Consider the following 18073-nt stretch of genomic DNA (forward strand, 5'->3'; position numbering starts at 1 on the left):
GGACAAACCTCGATTTTGGATACTATCAATAATAGGAGCTTTTTGGGAGAATTTGTTGTGTTTTCAGGTTATGTGTTGGACAAGATTACTGCATTGTGTTTCTATCATTTCTAAAGAAAAAAATAATCAAAAATCCTTTTTGATAAGAGTGACAAGAAAGAATGAAAAAATAGTGGATTTTGGTGGGTTGATATGACTTCATATTCGTTGCTTTACTTGGGGGGGTTTCCTCCTTACTTTGAAGTTTAATCTTCTATTCCTTCATTAATAAAACAAAAATGAGTAGGGACATTCTTTGCTCCACTGCAGGGGCAATTCTGTTTGTGGGTTTTGTGGAGAAAGATGCATACCATACCAGAGCACTAGAGCAGCCAACAAAAAAGATGTAGAACTAGAACCTATAGATGGAATTTTTGCCATAGCGTAATTGTATTATTAATATGAACCAATCTGCAAAGAGAACTGCTGCTGCTGCTGTCGTCCTCCTCATCCATTAACTATCATTATGATAGCAGAATTAGCTTTGGTAGTAGTCTGTGTTGTTGCAGCATCAGCGTGTATACCACTTGTGGGCTTGAGCCTTATCAAGGGATGGTCTTGGTCTTGGGGTTGGTCATGGTCAAGTTCATGGCGTCCAACATTTCCCACTCTCTCTCTTCATGATTCTGCCTTCAGAAGACTTGTCAGCTGTCCTAGGCTCCTTCACAAGGACAACAGCACAACAACCACCTTTAGTGGCCAGTGTTTTGCTCCACCTCTTGGTGATCATGAACAGGAATGTTGCGAATTGAATGAGGACGACTTGAAAGTATTGGTTTCTCACATAGATGAGACCGATGGCGGTCCACCATGGAAACTTATGATGGAGCAGTCTACCCCTACTTTGACATACCAAGCTTGGTATCGAGATCCACCGGTATGTTCAGTTCTTTCTTTCAGTTATATGAGAAATTTTTGTATGCGCTGGTTATATATAATCTTACATACTCTTATAACATCTATGTGAGACCCCTCATTTAACTGGAGCATCAATCTTGTTATATACCTCTCATTTCATGCTCATTATTTACTATGAATAAATCTTTCTAACATTGTTGTTAAATTTCAGTTAGGTCCAACACAGTACCGTACTAGAACAGTATTTGCAAATGTATCACCCGAGTTATTGAGGGACTTCTTCTGGGATGATGAATTCAGACCCAGGTGGGATAACATGCTCATTTACTTCCAGACTCTGAGTGTTTTCCCCCAAACTGGTACCATGATTGTTCATTGGATTAGAAAGGTTTGATATCTTATTTTAATTGATTCTTGTTACTGTTCTTTCCAATCAGATTATTATTAATTGCAATTATGTTTGTAAGTGCCACAGTTACCACTATTCTGCAGTGATAGAGAATATATCATAATCCGACGTATATGGGAATCTGCATCCGGATATTATTGCATAACAAAGGTATGATTTTAATTCACATATGCAAAAACAGTTGATGAAAGGATTGCCTATTATGTAGCATGTCAGGTTGAAGCAAAGTTAATGAGAAATTTTCTTATGCAAGAAAGAGTAAGGTAATACACCAGATGCTCCTATGGTTTGGTTTCCAGTTTCCACATGTTTAAATGAGAGTCCAGTGGCAGTTTGGGTTTCTAAATGGGAAATTTCTTGAGGCAGCATAATTCTACTAAAAGAATAATATATGAACATGTCTGAGTTGTGAGTTAAACCAGTTTATTTTAGTCTTTGTCAAATACATGATTTCCAAGCCTTTCATAGTTCCTGTGTATGAATGGTTAATACGACTGTCATATTCTGATCAGTTTATAATATCAGGGAACACCATATCCATCCCTACCAAGGTGCAAAAGACCAAGACGAGTAGATGCCTATTACTCTAGTTGGCATATAAGGCCAGGTATGTATTTAAGTTTTGGTACACTTGTTTGGATCCTCTAGTAGAAAACTGAGTCTCTGAGTGACAAATATCGAACACCTGGCAGTGAAATCTATGAATGGAAAGCCGCAAAGGGCATCTGAAGTGCTTCTATTTCATTATGAAGATATAGGAATTCCAAGGGAGGTTGTGAAGATGGGTGTTAGGGCAGGAATGTGGGGCATGGTGAAGAGACTACATGCAGGTGTAAAGATGTACAGTACGGCAAAGGCAAATGATGGGTCCCCTCCTTCCAATTATGCACTAATGGCACACATGACTACAAAGGTTTCACCATCCACAATTTTAGTTCCCCATTCACAAGTTAATGCAGCTGAGACCATTCCAGAGTGAAATCCCACAAGCACTGTTGTGATTATACAATACCCATCTTTTTTTTTTTTTGGCCATGATACATTACCCTTCTAAATTTATATAATCCTGATTTGTTGTCTCAGTTTTTTTCTTTTTCACTTTATGGAAAGTATAATACAAACTCCTAATATTTCAAATAAACAGACGGTAATGAAACAATGACTAGACCGATTAGCATCTCCCTCAGAACATGAAAAACTTGTCTTCAACATGAATATATTCAGACAAGGCTGAAACTTTTATAATTATGGAGTTCAATCATCGGGAGCTACAGTCATCAAAGCCACTCATTTTAAATCGTATATTTCAGTGAAAGATGCACAAAATGAGTGAAAGATTGAGAAAGCAAAAACACATCGAATCTAGATGTTTGCAGCAGATTATCAGCAGCTACTTGGTAAGAAAATATGTCAAAAAGATAAAATCACACCACACAAATGCGAATAGGCATCAGAATTTGTCCGCAGAGAAGAAAGAGAATCAAAAGAAGGGTGGGACAACAAAAGCAAAATATTGACAAACACAGCAATCAACCTAACAAAGACTTTTGGAGGAATTCCCCATTCAGTTTTAGCTTTTGGGTGGCCGACGCAGTCTGTATTCCTAAATGGATGCCATTCATAGCCCTTTTATAGACTTAAACCCTAAACCCTAAGTCTAACGCCATAGTGTTTTTTTTTACTCTGGATTGAGTTGTGTTACAACTTGCAAGATCTGTTGTTTTGTTGGGTCATGTTTATGGGCTTGTGGTGCCTCATGCTCCAGTTGGACGGTGGGTCTGTTTCTTTGTTGGCCCATTGGTGAGCTGTTTCATAGTAGTTATTTACATGATCACTAAAATTACCTAAATGAAATATGTGACAAACATTTTAACTTACATGAACATTTGGTTTGATAACGTATTAATCAAAATTGAGTCAAAACTTCTAGTTCCATTGTGATGGTCTGTTTGGTTCCCTGTTTCAGTGGTTTCAATATTAGGCCCCTCGTGAATATGCAATAATGAGACGTATTCTGAGTAATCGATCGCATGTGCCACATCCATCAAGTCCACTTGGCAAGCTTCCATGTGGCATCTTACTAGAAGACTTGGTATAATTATTTATTTTTTTCACAGTATCTTACCCACAAGGAATAAAATTTCGGGTTTCGAGGAAATTTCGATGGAAATTTCGACGGAAATTTCGAAGATTTTTAAATTTCGACAAAAATTAGATGGAAATTACTATCAAAATACGGAAATTTTAAATGAAACTTTACCATATGTTTATTTAACATATTATCTACTAAATTGATAAAAAACATTGAAGAAACTAATTATATATATAGTAGGCTTCATGTGATATAAGATGAATATAATGTGCGCTGGAGACAAATACTGTTAAATAAAATTAGTATAATGAATAAATGAAATTAGTATATTATTTATACTCTATAATCTATACATTAAACCCTATATATTTTATAATCTATACTCTATATTGTTTAAGATATAGTATATGATATTAGGATTTAGACCCTTTATGGTATTTTTAATTATTTTTTATATAAAAATATATTAAAGTTTATTGATTTATGGTTTAAAAATAACTAAACGAAACTCCAAAACGGTCAAAAAAAATTCAAAACCATTTTTTTTCTTTACAATTGCCCAAATGCCTCAAACCCCAATCAACCTGAAACCTTTTAATTTTTTTCTCTTTTTTATTATTTCTTTCCCTTTTTTTTTTTTTCCTTTTTTTTTTCTTTTTTTTTTTCCTTCTTTTGTTTTTTCCTTTTTTCTTTTCTTTTTTTTCTCCTTTTTTCTTTTCCTTTTTTTTTCCTTCTTTTTTTTCCTTCCTTTTCCTTTCCCCCGTGAGTCTCCGTCTCCATTTTTTTTTTTTTATCTCTTCGTCATCCTCTCTCTCTCTCTCTCTCTCTCTCTCTCTCTCTCTCTCTCTCTCTCTCTCTCAACCCACCATGTCGCCCCTGTGCCACCGCCGGCCCCATCTTTCTCCCCCCTGCCACCGCCCCCTTTTTCTCCGTCGATCTCCGCTCTGCTGCCCCCTGCCGCGCTCTCAACCCACCCTCACCTCTTTCTCCCTCATCTCCCCCATGCCGCCCCTCTGCCACCGCCGGCCCCATCTTTCTCCCCTTGCCACCGCCCCCTTTTTCTCCATTGATCTCCGCGATTCTTTTCTAAACAGCCATGTAAGTGTTTGTTTTTTTTTTTAATGTTTGAGGCTTTGAGATGTTTTTTGGGCGAAGAGACAGAGTTCTAAGGCAATCGGGGGCTGGGTTTGTCTCACCGTCGAAAATTTCGCCGAAATTTTCAAAATTTCGGCAAAATTATCACGAAAACTTAACAAATGTTCGTTTCGATTTTGACATCCCAAAAAATCAAAATTTTCGGCAAAATTTTGCCGAAAATTTCAAAATTTAATACCGTGCTAACCCATAACCGTGAAATACGCTCCAAAAGGAGAACAAATATAAGACAAAAGGAATTTGGCAATGGCAGTAGATTACTTTAAAATATCACCAAAAGTAGATAGAATAGGATTACTTAAAACATGATTATTTAGGCCGGCTCCACCATAAAGTAGATAGATGGGCCACAATGTAACTTAATAAATTGTCTGACATGACCAAGTATAATACTTAACCAAAAGCAGTTGCTCATATGATCACTACTTAAAACATGATTATTTAGGCCGGCTCCACCATAAAGATGGGCCACAAAGCTAAGAGTAAATTGCTTGACAGAACACTACTCTTAAATCCATAACAAACCACCACCAAGTATAATACTCAACCAACAGCAGTACTCATCATGGGGTTCACAAGACGTTGGTGCATATGCTCGCAGGGTCTTGATCCACAGGAACCAGCTCTTCGCATAATGTCCTTGTTCCACGTCATCGATCTGTCCAGCCCCTTCGATGATCCAGATGAAATCACCACGTCAAGCTTTCCAGGATCAGATAACATTGTCATGTCCTTCAAGAAATAAAAGTTGGTAAGGAGCATGCCAATATAAAAGAAGATAATGTTATAAGATGCAGATAGAAGAAATTTAAACCTTGATCAAGCCTGAGGAACTTTTGAGCACCAACTCTGGAGCAGCAGCACGGACCACGATTCCGTGCGCACTGGTGCAGAATTTTTCACCCCCACCTTCCTGCACCAGCATTGGGGAAGAGTTGATTGATTGCTATTCAGACTCTTCGAAAACTTCTCCGTCATCAGAAAACTCATCGAATGACCTCATATCAAGCTGGTAGCGGAGAATTCCTCCAATGCCCCCGAAACCTCGGCAGAACTGTGACCCCTCTTGTGATTTGTTCGTGACAAACTCAAGACTACAACCAAACCGCCTATACTCATTAGCAAACCACTCCAACAGTGACATCTTGTCCTGAACCTCCAATTCTGCGGCAGTGACAGAATCCCGGAAGTTGCTCTGATTGTTTTCCTGCTCCTTGTTAAAATGCTTAACAACAATCTCACTGGTACTGGTGTTTTTTAACACATACCTATTGATGTCCAGACTTTCCCACACAATAAGTATCTCAACAGCACCCATCTCCAAAGCTTTTAGCGTGTCATCCACACCAAAAACATATTTTCCAGTATCCTGGCTAATCTCCTCAAAGTACTTACCTATCAAACGCTTTTCCTGTATAAATTTCACATTGGACAGGATCTCTGATGACAACTCAATAGCCTGATTGAAGCCATTCTCTCCTCCATAAGAAACATCCACCACATTCAGAATTTTGGCCTGCAGGCGGGGGTCAAACATATCTGACTGACTCAGCTCAGTTTTGAAGTCAGCTGATCCAGCAAGTATTAATCCTGAAACATTGGGCTGGCTGGTAGCAGGATTAATATAAAACTGTGTGGCAAGCTCTGCTGTCTTCCTAACATAGTTGTGGCGCTTCTCCATTCGAAGACGAGCAAAACGTAGAGCGGATTGCCCTCCTCTTCCATGTTTCTTTGGGAGGTCAACACTAAACTTATGAAGCACCTCTCTCGTGTTGCCACTTAATGTCCCAAAAAGAGTCCCATTACCATCCATGACAATGAAACCAAATTTGTCATCAGATTCTAAGAGTTCATTCAGAGCTTCAATATGGAACTTGTTGTCACAGAGGTAAAGAGAAGCGTTGATGGGTCGGAAAGGCTCAAAATCAATAGTGACCTTCTTTTCCTTCCCTTCGTCAGTAACAATTGTTCCTGTATACAGTACAAGTCCATTAGGAGGAACCTTGTTATAAAGCTTGAGACGCTGCTGAGCAGACGTAATGGCACCCAGAACAGATTGGCGATTCACCCTGCTTTTGATGTTTGAAGCAGTTCCAAATTCATCACCCAGCATCTTAGTAACACGAGATATTTGATCCCGGGGAGGCATGATGAGAGAAATCATGCTGGTGCCATTACCCCTGGCAGCTTCAAGTGCCTTGATCAGTTTCTTAATCTTCCATATCTCGATGTTCTTATCAGTCTCATGACCATCCGACATTGTGAAAACTACTGAAACAGCTGAAACAACGATTGATGGCCTGCAAGATAACATGCAATGAGCACAACAATTTCAAAATCAAGAAGTCGAAGGAAATAAAGCCAGCAAAAACAAGACAGTGAAAATGAATAAATCCTAAATACAAAACAAGAATAAATGAAGGGTAAGTCCTTGTATACAAGAGCTCCAGCCATAATTCTGAATTTGAAGAATGAGAACATAAAGTCATGCAATTCACAATGGAACAAGTAAGCAGCCTGCATAAACATGTTCCTATTTATTCTGAGGCAAGCAATCTACAATATAACGTATTAAAATGCCTTCACATTGTATATGACATACAATCCATTAAACTCAAGCCATGCATATTGTAATCCACGAGGTTAAGGAAGGGGCAGCTCAAATGATAACCCCACCCACTTAATTATAAGCATGAGATTCATGCATCTGTCCAATAGCACTCATCCCTACACAATTATTGATGATAACAACAGCCACAGAGAACACATTTGTTAATAAATAGCAAACCATCCACAAATTCAACAGCAAAACTCATGAAACAGCCAAAAACCACAATCATGTGTGAATTCACAAAGACTATTTTATAAAGCAAGAAACTACTGGTTTGATGAATGTATAGCTTTGGGGGAAATTGCTAATCAAGCCATGAAAACTCGCAGGAACGATATAAGATAAAACAAAATTTGCAAATCACAAAATGAATCAGGCAATTCAAAGGAAATCCCAACAGCATTTTCCAAAACAAACTAAGAGAAAAAAAAAATTGGATGATTCTCTAAAAACAGAGAATAGGGTTGCACCAGCAAGAGAGTTCAGAGTTGCTGGAAAACATTGAATAAACAGCTCCCTCAGAAATTGAAAACTAGTTTTCAACATGACAAATCAGACAAGGCTGAAACTTATATTATATAAAGTCCAATCATCGGGAGCTGCACCAAAGCCACTCTTCTAAAATCTCAGTATTCGAAGAAATATATTATTTTATCAATATCCTTTTTCCACTCAATCATGATACACACACACAAAGAAAAATTTGCAAATTACCAGCAGAATTTCTCTGTAATAATGGCTGAAAACTAAGAAAAATATTAACAAACACAGAAATCAACCTAACAAAGGCTTTTGGGCAAATTCCCCTTTCAGTTTCAGCTTTTCAATGGCAGCACCTAAACCTCATTACCTAATCAACCCTTAGCCTAAATCTAAGGCTACAGACTAGCTTGTTTTTCCCCTTTAAAATATCAAACAGCACGAGTCACGATTTGCAGGGAAAACCAGTCAAAAACCATAATCACGAGTAAAAAACGCATGAACTATTCTATAAAGCAAGAAACGTGAACGAATCGTCTAGCTTAAGGAGATATTGCTAAACAAGCCATGAATACTCAAAGAAATGGTATATGATATAACAAAATTGACAAATCACGTAAAGAATCAGGTAGTCGCAGAAACCAAACAGCAGATCCAAAGCAAAATTGAGAGAAAAATAAGAGAAAATTGTATGATACCCGTAAAACAAAAAACGGTAGCAGGAAGCAGAAGAAGGCACAAAAGAAATAAGAACAAAATGGAATATTAAAAAAAAGAATAAAAAAAGGGGAAAGTGCACCTGATGTACGCTCGAAGCTCCTAGAGAGTCGAGAGTGGAGAGGGGATGATATTTTTTTATTAACGGGGAACAGATGAAGGCCGCTCTCTTTATAATCCCCACCTTAACCCTAACCCAGGGCATTTAACCCTGGTTGGAATCAAATTAACTCGTCCATCTATCCAACCGACTTTTATGCCATTCGGACCGTAGGATTCATATGACTACTGTTCGTGGAGTGAGGTGGCGGTGCTCTATTTGGATACGTTAGTATCAGATTTCAACCTTAGCTTCTATTGGGCTTTTAGTTTTTATAAAAGCTGCTCTTGGGCTTAAGTTGCCAACCAAACCCACTGGGTTGGTCCAGCCCAAGGACATTTGCACCAATTCAAATATTCAATTATGCTATCCTCAATTGTTTGTGTCTACTTTCATAATTGATTATCGATGGGATACATCCCCTGGCCCAAAAATAAAAAATGGCATACATCCAAAATTAGCTTTTTGAGCTAATGCGATGGACTTTTTAATTCGATTACGCATGTGTTAATATTGAGGGAGGATCTGTTAGAGATTTCTTAAATAAATTTATAAAGATTTCTTGTGAGGCTTACTTCGAGGTTGTAGTTTGGTGATTGAGCCGTCTACTATTTAGGTCTTCGGTAAAAGATCATGTTTATATAAAATTAAACAAAAAATAATAATTAAGACATTTAAGTGTAACAAAATGAATAGACAAATACAATGTTTTCAGACTATTTTTATTTAATTGTTTTTTTAACAAAAGTATTTTTAAGCAATTCAAATTTTGTGAAGGCTGTAACACCAATTTTGTTTTATCATTTTTCTTGGAATAGGGTGCTTCTTAAGGCCCAAATCATAAGGTGCCTTGTTAAAATGGCTCAAACACATAACTCAATGATAAGTCGGTCTACTTTTTAGTGGTTTAACGTCAATCGACCATTTTTTTTTCCTAAAACACTACTATTGTCCGTAGTTATAACCGCTAATTAATGTTTTTTAATGATAGCTATACCTATAAAAACAAAAATAAAAAAAATTGAACATATGAGGTAAAAATTGGGATACACTTAACATTATTCCTTCACAAATGTCTTTTGCCTTTTTGTTACATAATATATGACAAATTAATAAACTAACACAAAATGGATAAGTACAACTTTATGAAGTCAAATTCACCATATTTTGTAATTGCTCTTAGTCAAATACACCATATAAGAGATTGATAAAGCTTGAGTCCATTTGACACTACTTTTTGGAAGCTCTTTTACTAAAAATACTTATGCTAAAAAGCATAAATATATTTTTATACAAATTCTAAATGATTCATGCAAAAACACTTGAAACTCCTTAAAAACGCTATTATAACTCATAAGCACTTTTATTTATTTTTGTCAAACGCTATCAAAATTACTTTTACTAATCTAAAAACGCTTTTGACAATTCTAAAACCAATGTCAAATGAGCCTTTATCAAGCAATGAAGTGATTGACAAAGGTAAACTTTAGAAATTGACACTCTTTCATTGCTTAAAAAAGAAAAATCAACACTAAACCCTAAACACTAAGCTAAAAAATAAATATACATTATCACATCAAGTAAGACACTTTTATAATGTACATATAACCATTACACTGTCATGTAATACAATGCACGTGTTATAATTTAGGAGCAGCATCAAACCATCTAACTCGACGAAACCGCCTCCACTGACCGTCAAAAACTCGACCAACCACCGCCTTTCGCCACTCGCCACCTTTCAACTTGCCCAACCCGATTGTTATTGGCCCGGTTTCGGTTATGGGCTTGTACAGATCGGAACAAACCGACCACCCACCTTCATGTTCCTCCCCTTTCGAACCCCAGTCACAGACCATCACCATCACCATCACCTCCTGCCACAAACTCTCTCCCTCAACTGCTTGCAAGAACTCTGGATTCATTTCCTATTTTGCCTTTCGAACCCAATCCCAAACGATCACCATCCCTTTCCAGTTTTGCCTTGCAAAAGTACCAAACTCCAAATTCAGGATCAAATTTTAGGATATGGGTTTTCTCTTTTCTATCCAAAAAGAAAACAAAAAACTCCAATTTCAATTTGGTACTAGCCAAATCAATGAATTGGGGTATTGGATATGATGCTATTGAAAAGCAAGAAAGATAAAGTTGAAGAATTTACAACCATCAGTGTCGATCTCCTTCACCAGCAAGCTCCATCACCACCACTGATATCTGACCATTCCGACCCGCCAGCCAACCAAGACTCTCACAGACAAACCGACCAAAGAACTAGTCGGTTACGGTTTGGTAAATCGGCAAACCGCCACCTTTGGTCAGCTGGCGATTTGGGCACCCACCCTACTCAAGTCGTCCGACACCCACCCCTGTTAATATCATTTGAATGAATATTATCAGCATTATATATATCCTAAAAGCATTAAATCTATCGTTCACCTATATTATTATATAGATTGAAATTGTCATATCGGACATTTGAAAAAAAATTTAGAAAATTGGACAATTTTAGGTACCCTACTGTAGGGCCGATTATCTGAAGTTGTAGAGATTCAATTTGGGTGATGGTTGTAAAAAGGAGATGCATATCTTTAAACCAAGTATAAGCTTGTTAAATTTGATGGAGTTTTAATAGGTCCAACGTTGGGCCAAAGTTAGAGATAAAAACTAAAAAAAATATAGTTCTTAATTGACACAAAATGAAAGTATGTGTCATTCATTAACACAAAGTAAAATTAATGTCCTGAAATGAAACAACCATCAAAATATGTGTCTAGTTTGTAAATTTTTTCCTGTAAAAAATAAACTACCAAATAAAAAATAAAGGCATAAATTCAATTTAAACACATAACTATATATGCTATTTCAACGGGATCCACGAATTTTCAAATATTTCAAATATATACCTGATTTATTATGTAAATTGAAAAATGAAATTTCGTCCATCAATTTATTGAGAGATCAGTTAAATGTCAGCTTGGCTTTTGCTAACGGGGATTAATTAGCGACGTGGCACCAACTCAGCATACATTTCCCGCCAAATGAGCAACACATGTTCACTTGACACGGGCCTATACACCCATCACCTCTTTCCCGCTCGTCAAACGCTCTCCTGACCATTTAGTCTCCAAAAAACATCACTTTTTCTCTCAAATTCGAATATAAATTCTTCACTTGTGTTCAACGAGCGAGAAAGAGATGATGAGTTTGTGGACCCGTGTCAGGGGTTAGGTGGACCTGTGTCGCTCATTTGGCAGGAAATGAGCGACACGGGTCCACTTAACCCCTGACACGAGCCCACAAACTCTCTCTCTATTATTATTAAATTGTGGACCCATGTCACTCATTTGGCAGGAAATGTTTGCTAAGATAGCGCCATATCGCCAAGTAATCCCGGTCAGTAAAAACTAAGCTGTCATTTAACTAATCTCTCAACGAATCAATGGACAGAAATTCATTTTTCAATTTAGATAATAGATTGGGTGTATATTTGAAATATTTAAAAGTTTATGGACCTCGTTGAAATAGCTTATATAGTTACGTGTTTAAATTAAATTTATGTCAAAAATAAAATAAAAAGAAAGAAAGAAAAACCCTAAAAAAACCGGCGGTAGATACGAAAGGGAAGAAGAAAGTCTGAAAGTCTGTGAGAGTGAAGTGGCGTCGTGAGCATAGCAAATGGCAATGACAAAGGAATTGAGGGTAACTGAGATAGAAGGGAGAGGGAGGGCGGTTGTGGCGGCTCAGCCACTGAGCGGCGGCCAAATCGTCCTGAGAGACTCTCCCATCCTCCTCTACTCTGCCCTTCCTCTCATCACTCCCAATCCGCCGCCTTCTGCATACTGCGACCACTGCTTCAAAACCCTACAATCTCAACCTACAGCAGCTTCCATTTCTGCATGCCCTTGGTGTTCCCGCCACGTCTTCTGCAGCCCCAATTGCCTCTCCGCCGCCCTCTCCTCCTCCCACTCGCCTTGGGCATGCCAAGCACTGCGCCGCCTCCGAGATTGTCCTTCGCCGCTCTCCGAGCAGCCGCTCGATCGTCAGGTCCAGGCTCGGTTCCTGGTCGCCGCCTACAACCTTGCCCTGCTCTCCCCTTCCAACTTCCAGATATTGTTGTCTCTTGAGGGTCAGCCGGGGGAGTCCGCCGCCGACACCGCCGCAGCTGCCCAGTTTCTGCATTCTCTCATCTCGTCTCTCTCGCCTCCTCCCTTCCCTCCAGAGCAGCAGCATCTGTTTTCGATGGAGTTCTCCGCGGCTCTGCTGGTGAAGGACAAGCTCAATGCCTTTGGGTTAATGGAACCCTTCTCTGAAAACTCTCAGAGATCGAGCAGAGCCTACGCTATATATCCCAGGGCCTCGTTCTTCAACCATGATTGTCTCCCCAATGCTTGTAGGTTTGATTACATTGATACTTCCCAAGACGACCAGAACACCGACATCATCATCAGAATGATCCATGATGTTCCGGCCGGCAGGGAGATCTGCTTGAGCTACTTTCCTGTTAACCAGCCCTATTCCAGCCGCCAGAGGACTTTGGCGGAGGACTATGGCTTTGTCTGTCACTGTGACCGCTGCAAGGTCGAAGCCAATTGGTCCGACAATGACGAAAATGATGAAGCTGAGGGTATGGATGAGGACGAAGACCAGCAAATGGAAGCAGCCTCAGAATCAGAATCAGAGAATGGCATTGAAGCTCAAGCCCAAGCAGAATCTGATTTCCCTCATGCCTATTTCTTTGTCAGATTCATGTGTAATAGACCCAATTGCTGGGGCACTCTGGCCCCTTTGCCCCCAAAAGATGGCGGAGCTTCTTCTAATGTTATGGAATGCAATGTCTGTGGCAACCTTAAGAAAGATGATGAGGAAATCAACGGTCATGGACAACACAGCCTCTCCATGGATGGCTAACTGCTCTCTTGCTTGCTGCTTTGTGTGAGTTTCACTGTCTTCTTTTTACATTCAGATCACTTCTTACTTTTACTTCAGTTCTATGATCTTATTCAGATCCATCCAATATAAGCTGAATCATTTATAGACTAAAGTTTTGAGTTTTGACCCTAATCTCTCACCTGTTCAATTGCTATATATGATGCTTGCTTGTAAACTTCTGTATCACTGAAAAAAAAAAAAACAAATTTGTTGTTTGTGATTAAAAAGGACTTCTGTAATAATTAAATAGTGACACTTATCTAAGTGAAACAAAGTGAAGTACTATGCAATACCAAGCAACCATGTTCAGTGCTCCTCTGTTTTTATCCTTGCAAGGCAACTATTCCAATTTATATTACATAATTGATTTCATCTATGTGTCATCCCAAGAGTCCTTGGGAAAATGTAAAAAAAGTTATTTGCACTATTGTTGTAAGTTCATGCTCGGACCAAAATTTAACTATGGTGATGTACATGAGGAGAATGTTAAAACTCTTCTATTTAAACTAGTAGGACTGGCTGAAGGCATTGGTATTTTTTTTTTTTTTTGGCCAAGTGAAGGCATTGGTATTTAAATGTGGAGAATGTTTTGGTTCTGTTGAGGAGATAAATGTTTCTTCCTTTGTTATTTTTCGTTTCAGCATTCTAAGGGGAATGAAAAAAAAAAAAAAAAAAAAAGTACCACATCCAGTTGGCGCGTGATAAAAGCTTCCAAATGATACATAAGGCAAATGTGGCATTTGACTGAGCAAATTGAGAGAGAGAAAAGCTTAGATGTCCTGTATCTGACTGCATGTTCCTAACAATATAGTGGAAGAAGGTTTGTGTAAGGAGTACATATATAAAGAATAACAAAAGCTATTACTATTTACTTTCTTTTTTTGGCCAAGTATTACTATTTACTTTTAAGTGCAAAGAAATGCATGCTTTTTTCGCAACACATTAGAAATATATGGCAGGACATAGTTATAAAATTAATATTAACATGCCAAGTATCTAAATTTTTGTATAAAGCTATTATGAAATTAATGAATAAGATGGTCCTTTTTGATTCCATGAAAGGGATAAATGGCTAATGTAATAATGTCAAATCGTTTTTGATTGCTCCAAACGTACCGTACGTAGTAATATTCTAACTCCAAGCCATGCTTCTATGGGAATCGAGATGATTTAAGTGCATTTTCCTTATATTAGGTGTATGCTGAAAATACTCATTGAATGTTTCGATCACAGGCTTCAAGAGATAAAAATTTGATTCTTCATTATCTTCTACTCTGTTAAAGAAAGCGAAAATATCTTTAGGTTTTGATTCCTTTGGATATGCCTTTTTGCAATGGGTGAGCTGTCATTTTCTTGTTCTTCTCTAGGTATATGATATATTATGACCTAATGATATCTGTGGGTGGATTAATGTTGTTGCCTGTGCCATAATCTTCTAATTTAATTAGCAGAAGTTTGTGTTTTTCCTAAGTTAGAGCCAACAACCGCTTAGTGGGAATTCTATACTTGATAGCACAAATGAAGGATTGGTATGCTGACTATTAATCACAGGAGTTGTATCACAAAGGATGACTGGTTTGCATGTTCTTTAAGTGCGCGTATGGGCATATGTTAGCTATTATGTTAGCCTCCTTTCTTTTTTCTTTTTGTTTTTTTTTTAATTGAAACTCTGAAAGTCTGATATGCTGTCATCCAACATATGTTAAAGTGCCCCCCCCACATGTTCATAGTTTCATAGTTTCATTATAATGTACCTATGGGGATCCTAGGATCCAATGAAAGTGGCTGTTTTAGGTCTGTTTCTGCACATGTGCACTGGCCTGCAAATGCTTTTTATCTCTGTGTGTGTGAGAGTGATGCTTGAAACTGTTTTTCCGAAAAAAATACCTACCATTTTCAAATTTTCTCTGATAGAGTAGAGCTTACTCTTAATTAGAAGTTAAATCTTTTTCATGCTTTTACAGACACATTGGTGAAGTCAAGTACTGGGTGTCCATCACCAACATGTTTTAGGCGGTAAGATTTTGCTTTACTCAAAAGAAAACTTGGCAATCAATAGCGCAGAGGGGTGCGTGGACAAAGCATGCACTACCAATTTTGTGAAGCTAGCTAATGACTAGCATGGATTAATTGTGTTTGTATGTATTTGTAATTATAAGGTTTATCTGGTTTTGGTAACCGACTAGTTTCCTTTAACTGCTCCAACCTTTAACAAATGTAATACGTAGACCCTTTCCTAATCACGCCAACGCCATAGTGACTAGTGAGTGACCCTGTGAATCAGCGCACTTGCTGCTTTGGACCACAATGCAAGGCATCATGGTTATGGCAATGGCATCATACCCAACCTAATCACATTGTTTTTAACAACGAAAGAGAGAGGTACAGGCAACATGAAACAAACAATGCTCATATTTTATTGCCGGAGTAATGGTATTGGGATAATATATATATATATTTTTTATCTGATCATTTGATCATCTTCTCTAATAAAGTAAGACTTATTACGTGAAACCCATACAAATAAGTCCTAAATTTATATTCATACACCGTAATCACTTAAATGATTTATAAAATTATCATTTAAAACAGTCTAAATAGTTTTATTCTTTATCACCCCTCTTTTCTCCACTGTTATGTTGTTTCCAGCTTTATGGCACAAAACTTGAGTTGTAGAGGTAAATTTATTATTTGTGTTTGTCACTGCGTGCGTAATGAACGGTGTGTTTGTTTTTACATAATTTAATCCCACATAGGTGGGTTTGTCGTTTTGATGGTGGAAATGGAGCATATATCGTACCTTGTAATATTCAAGCAGCAACTATATCTTTGGAATTTTTGAGAAGCATGAAATATTTGTCTGAGTGGGCGGGTTTGCTTTTGTGCTTTCACTATGCTTTTATTGTTTGGGATTATCTTTCTTTAACCGTGTCCGTTCCACATGGGGAACTTGGGAATATTCGAATTTCTTTCTTTTATCTCTTGCTCATCGCTTGCGCAAAAGGAACCATCGCTGAATGCTACTAAAAAGACCAAAACCCTGTGACTAAGGAAAAAAATAAAAAATAAAGGACCATAACCGTGTTACAGTCCCATAAATTTCTTTATTGTTTAATAATAATCCTATCTACATCAATTGCAAAGAACTGATTAGTGATTAGAGAAAAAAATGGTAACAGAGACGCATGGACTTTTGCAAACTTAAATATCCGTTGTCAAATTATATGAATTCAAGCATGTTAACATCAACATGCAAGATGCAACATGCAACATGCTTAAGTACAAAAATAAATGAATAATGATATACTTACCATATTTTTATATCATATTTTTATATCATCTTACGTATTATTATTTTACTAGATAAAATTTTTTTTTTGTTTTTTTTTTTGTTTTTTTTTTTATTTTTTAGTGTCTAATATATAAATGGCATGTAAGTTGCCACGTAATGTGATATGAAATTGTGGTATAAAAATGTGAGATATCTAGCACTACTGTTTTATTTTTTAGTGTCCAATGTATGAATGTCATATAAGTTGCCACATAAACTGATATGAAATTGTGGTATAAAAATGTAGGATGTCTAGCACTATTGATAATATTTATATTTTATTTGAGACCATTAAAAATACGGCTAATTTTTGCAAGAAATAAAAGGTCGAGTATTATTTATATATTTATAGTGAAGATTGGAACTAATTATTATTATTATAATTATAATTAATATTAATTTACTGACCCATAGTAATTTGGAGAGTCAGGTTGATGCATGAACAGCTTATCGTATTTGTTGGTCTCCTATACCTATTGTTTACCTGAGGCAACAGCGAAAAAAATAAAGTAGTACAACCCATACTTCCATAATTTCCATTCCATTCCATTCCATTCATTCCAGGCTAAAAGCAAAAATGTGAGCGGTGGTAAAGCTGTCGACCCATGCAACTAAGCATGTATGCATGTATGCATGTAACAGCTTCCATTGCCACCAATTTAAGTTGCAGCGCATCTGAGCCAAATCCAGCAAAATATATTTGGATTTGATGCCAAAAATGTAAAGCTGCGAAGATATTTTCAGATGTTCCTCCTGATCATCAACATTGGCGTCCAAAAGGCCTAATCAGAAAGCACCACGTGTTTCAGTGATCACACTTACACAAACACATGGAGTTGGAGTCGTATTGTAAGTATAGTAGACTCGGACGTTCTTACTGTCCGAGTCCTATTACAACGCAAATTACTAGACGGGAACAGTTATGAATTTGGAGGGTAAATACGGGAAAATTCGCTTAGTTTAAATAAAAAAAAACAAACATCTGGTTTTTGTTTTTTTAATGTTATAAATTAGAATAATGCTATATTTACTACATTTTTATACCACATTTTTATACCATCTGACGTGTCATTATTTTATTGGACAAAGTTTTTCTTTTCTTTTTTGGGTTTTTATTTTTATTTTTTAGTATCCAATATATGAATGACATGTAAGTTGCCACATAAAGTGGTATGAAATTATGGTATAAAAATGTGGTATATGTAGCATTACTGTATAAATTATGATATCTGGTTTTTGTTGGTACAAAACAAACAAATATGAAATATCTGTTGAAATACTATAAATAAATATATTTCCTAATGGTTGTTTTAGGATTTACCATATATATATATAAGAGAGAGAAGGCGGAA

General features: G+C 37.1%; 3 protein-coding genes across 3 annotated transcripts; 2 read left to right on the forward strand and 1 right to left on the reverse strand.

Moving 5' to 3' along the window:
• Positions 1 to 58: 58 nt before the first annotated feature.
• On the forward strand, positions 59 to 2339 carry LOC147294576 (uncharacterized). The gene is made up of 5 exons (XM_086231550.1): positions 59 to 916; positions 1109 to 1285; positions 1373 to 1456; positions 1832 to 1913; positions 1999 to 2339. The coding sequence occupies exons 1-5, from the start codon at positions 506 to 508 to the stop codon at positions 2283 to 2285; spliced, it is 1041 nt and encodes a 346-aa protein (XP_086087676.1). The 5' UTR covers positions 59 to 505; the 3' UTR covers positions 2286 to 2339.
• Positions 2340 to 4792: 2453 nt separating this feature from the next.
• ERF1-1 (eukaryotic release factor 1-1) lies at positions 4793 to 8504 on the reverse strand. Its single transcript, XM_086233551.1, has 3 exons — positions 8444 to 8504; positions 5368 to 6853; positions 4793 to 5285 (listed from the first exon to the last, which is right to left on the reverse strand). Exon 2 carries the CDS (start codon positions 6811 to 6813, stop codon positions 5500 to 5502), a length of 1314 nt encoding a protein of 437 aa, XP_086089677.1. The 5' UTR covers positions 6814 to 6853; positions 8444 to 8504; the 3' UTR covers positions 4793 to 5285; positions 5368 to 5499.
• Positions 8505 to 12052: 3548 nt separating this feature from the next.
• On the forward strand, positions 12053 to 15630 carry ASHR2 (ASH1-related protein 2). The gene is made up of 2 exons (XM_086233191.1): positions 12053 to 13393; positions 15355 to 15630. Exon 1 carries the CDS (start codon positions 12137 to 12139, stop codon positions 13367 to 13369), a length of 1233 nt encoding a protein of 410 aa, XP_086089317.1. The 5' UTR covers positions 12053 to 12136; the 3' UTR covers positions 13370 to 13393; positions 15355 to 15630.
• Positions 15631 to 18073: the final 2443 nt, after the last annotated feature.

This window comes from Dryas octopetala, chromosome 2, assembly GCF_963921425.1.
Source record: "Dryas octopetala chromosome 2, drDryOcto1.1, whole genome shotgun sequence".
NCBI lineage: Eukaryota > Viridiplantae > Streptophyta > Magnoliopsida > Rosales > Rosaceae > Dryas > Dryas octopetala.

Coding starts and splice junctions, on each gene's coding strand:
- ERF1-1 (XM_086233551.1), bottom strand. CDS start 6,813: ATGTCGGATGGTCATGAGACTGATAAGAACATCGAGATATGGAAGATT.
- LOC147294576 (XM_086231550.1), top strand. CDS start 506: ATGATAGCAGAATTAGCTTTGGTAGTAGTCTGTGTTGTTGCAGCATCA. Junction 1,286..1,372: donor TTGTTCATTGGATTAGAAAG/GTTTGATATCTT, acceptor TAAGTGCCACAG/TTACCACTATTCTGCAGTGA. Junction 1,457..1,831: donor GATATTATTGCATAACAAAG/GTATGATTTTAA, acceptor TTATAATATCAG/GGAACACCATATCCATCCCT.
- ASHR2 (XM_086233191.1), top strand. CDS start 12,137: ATGGCAATGACAAAGGAATTGAGGGTAACTGAGATAGAAGGGAGAGGG.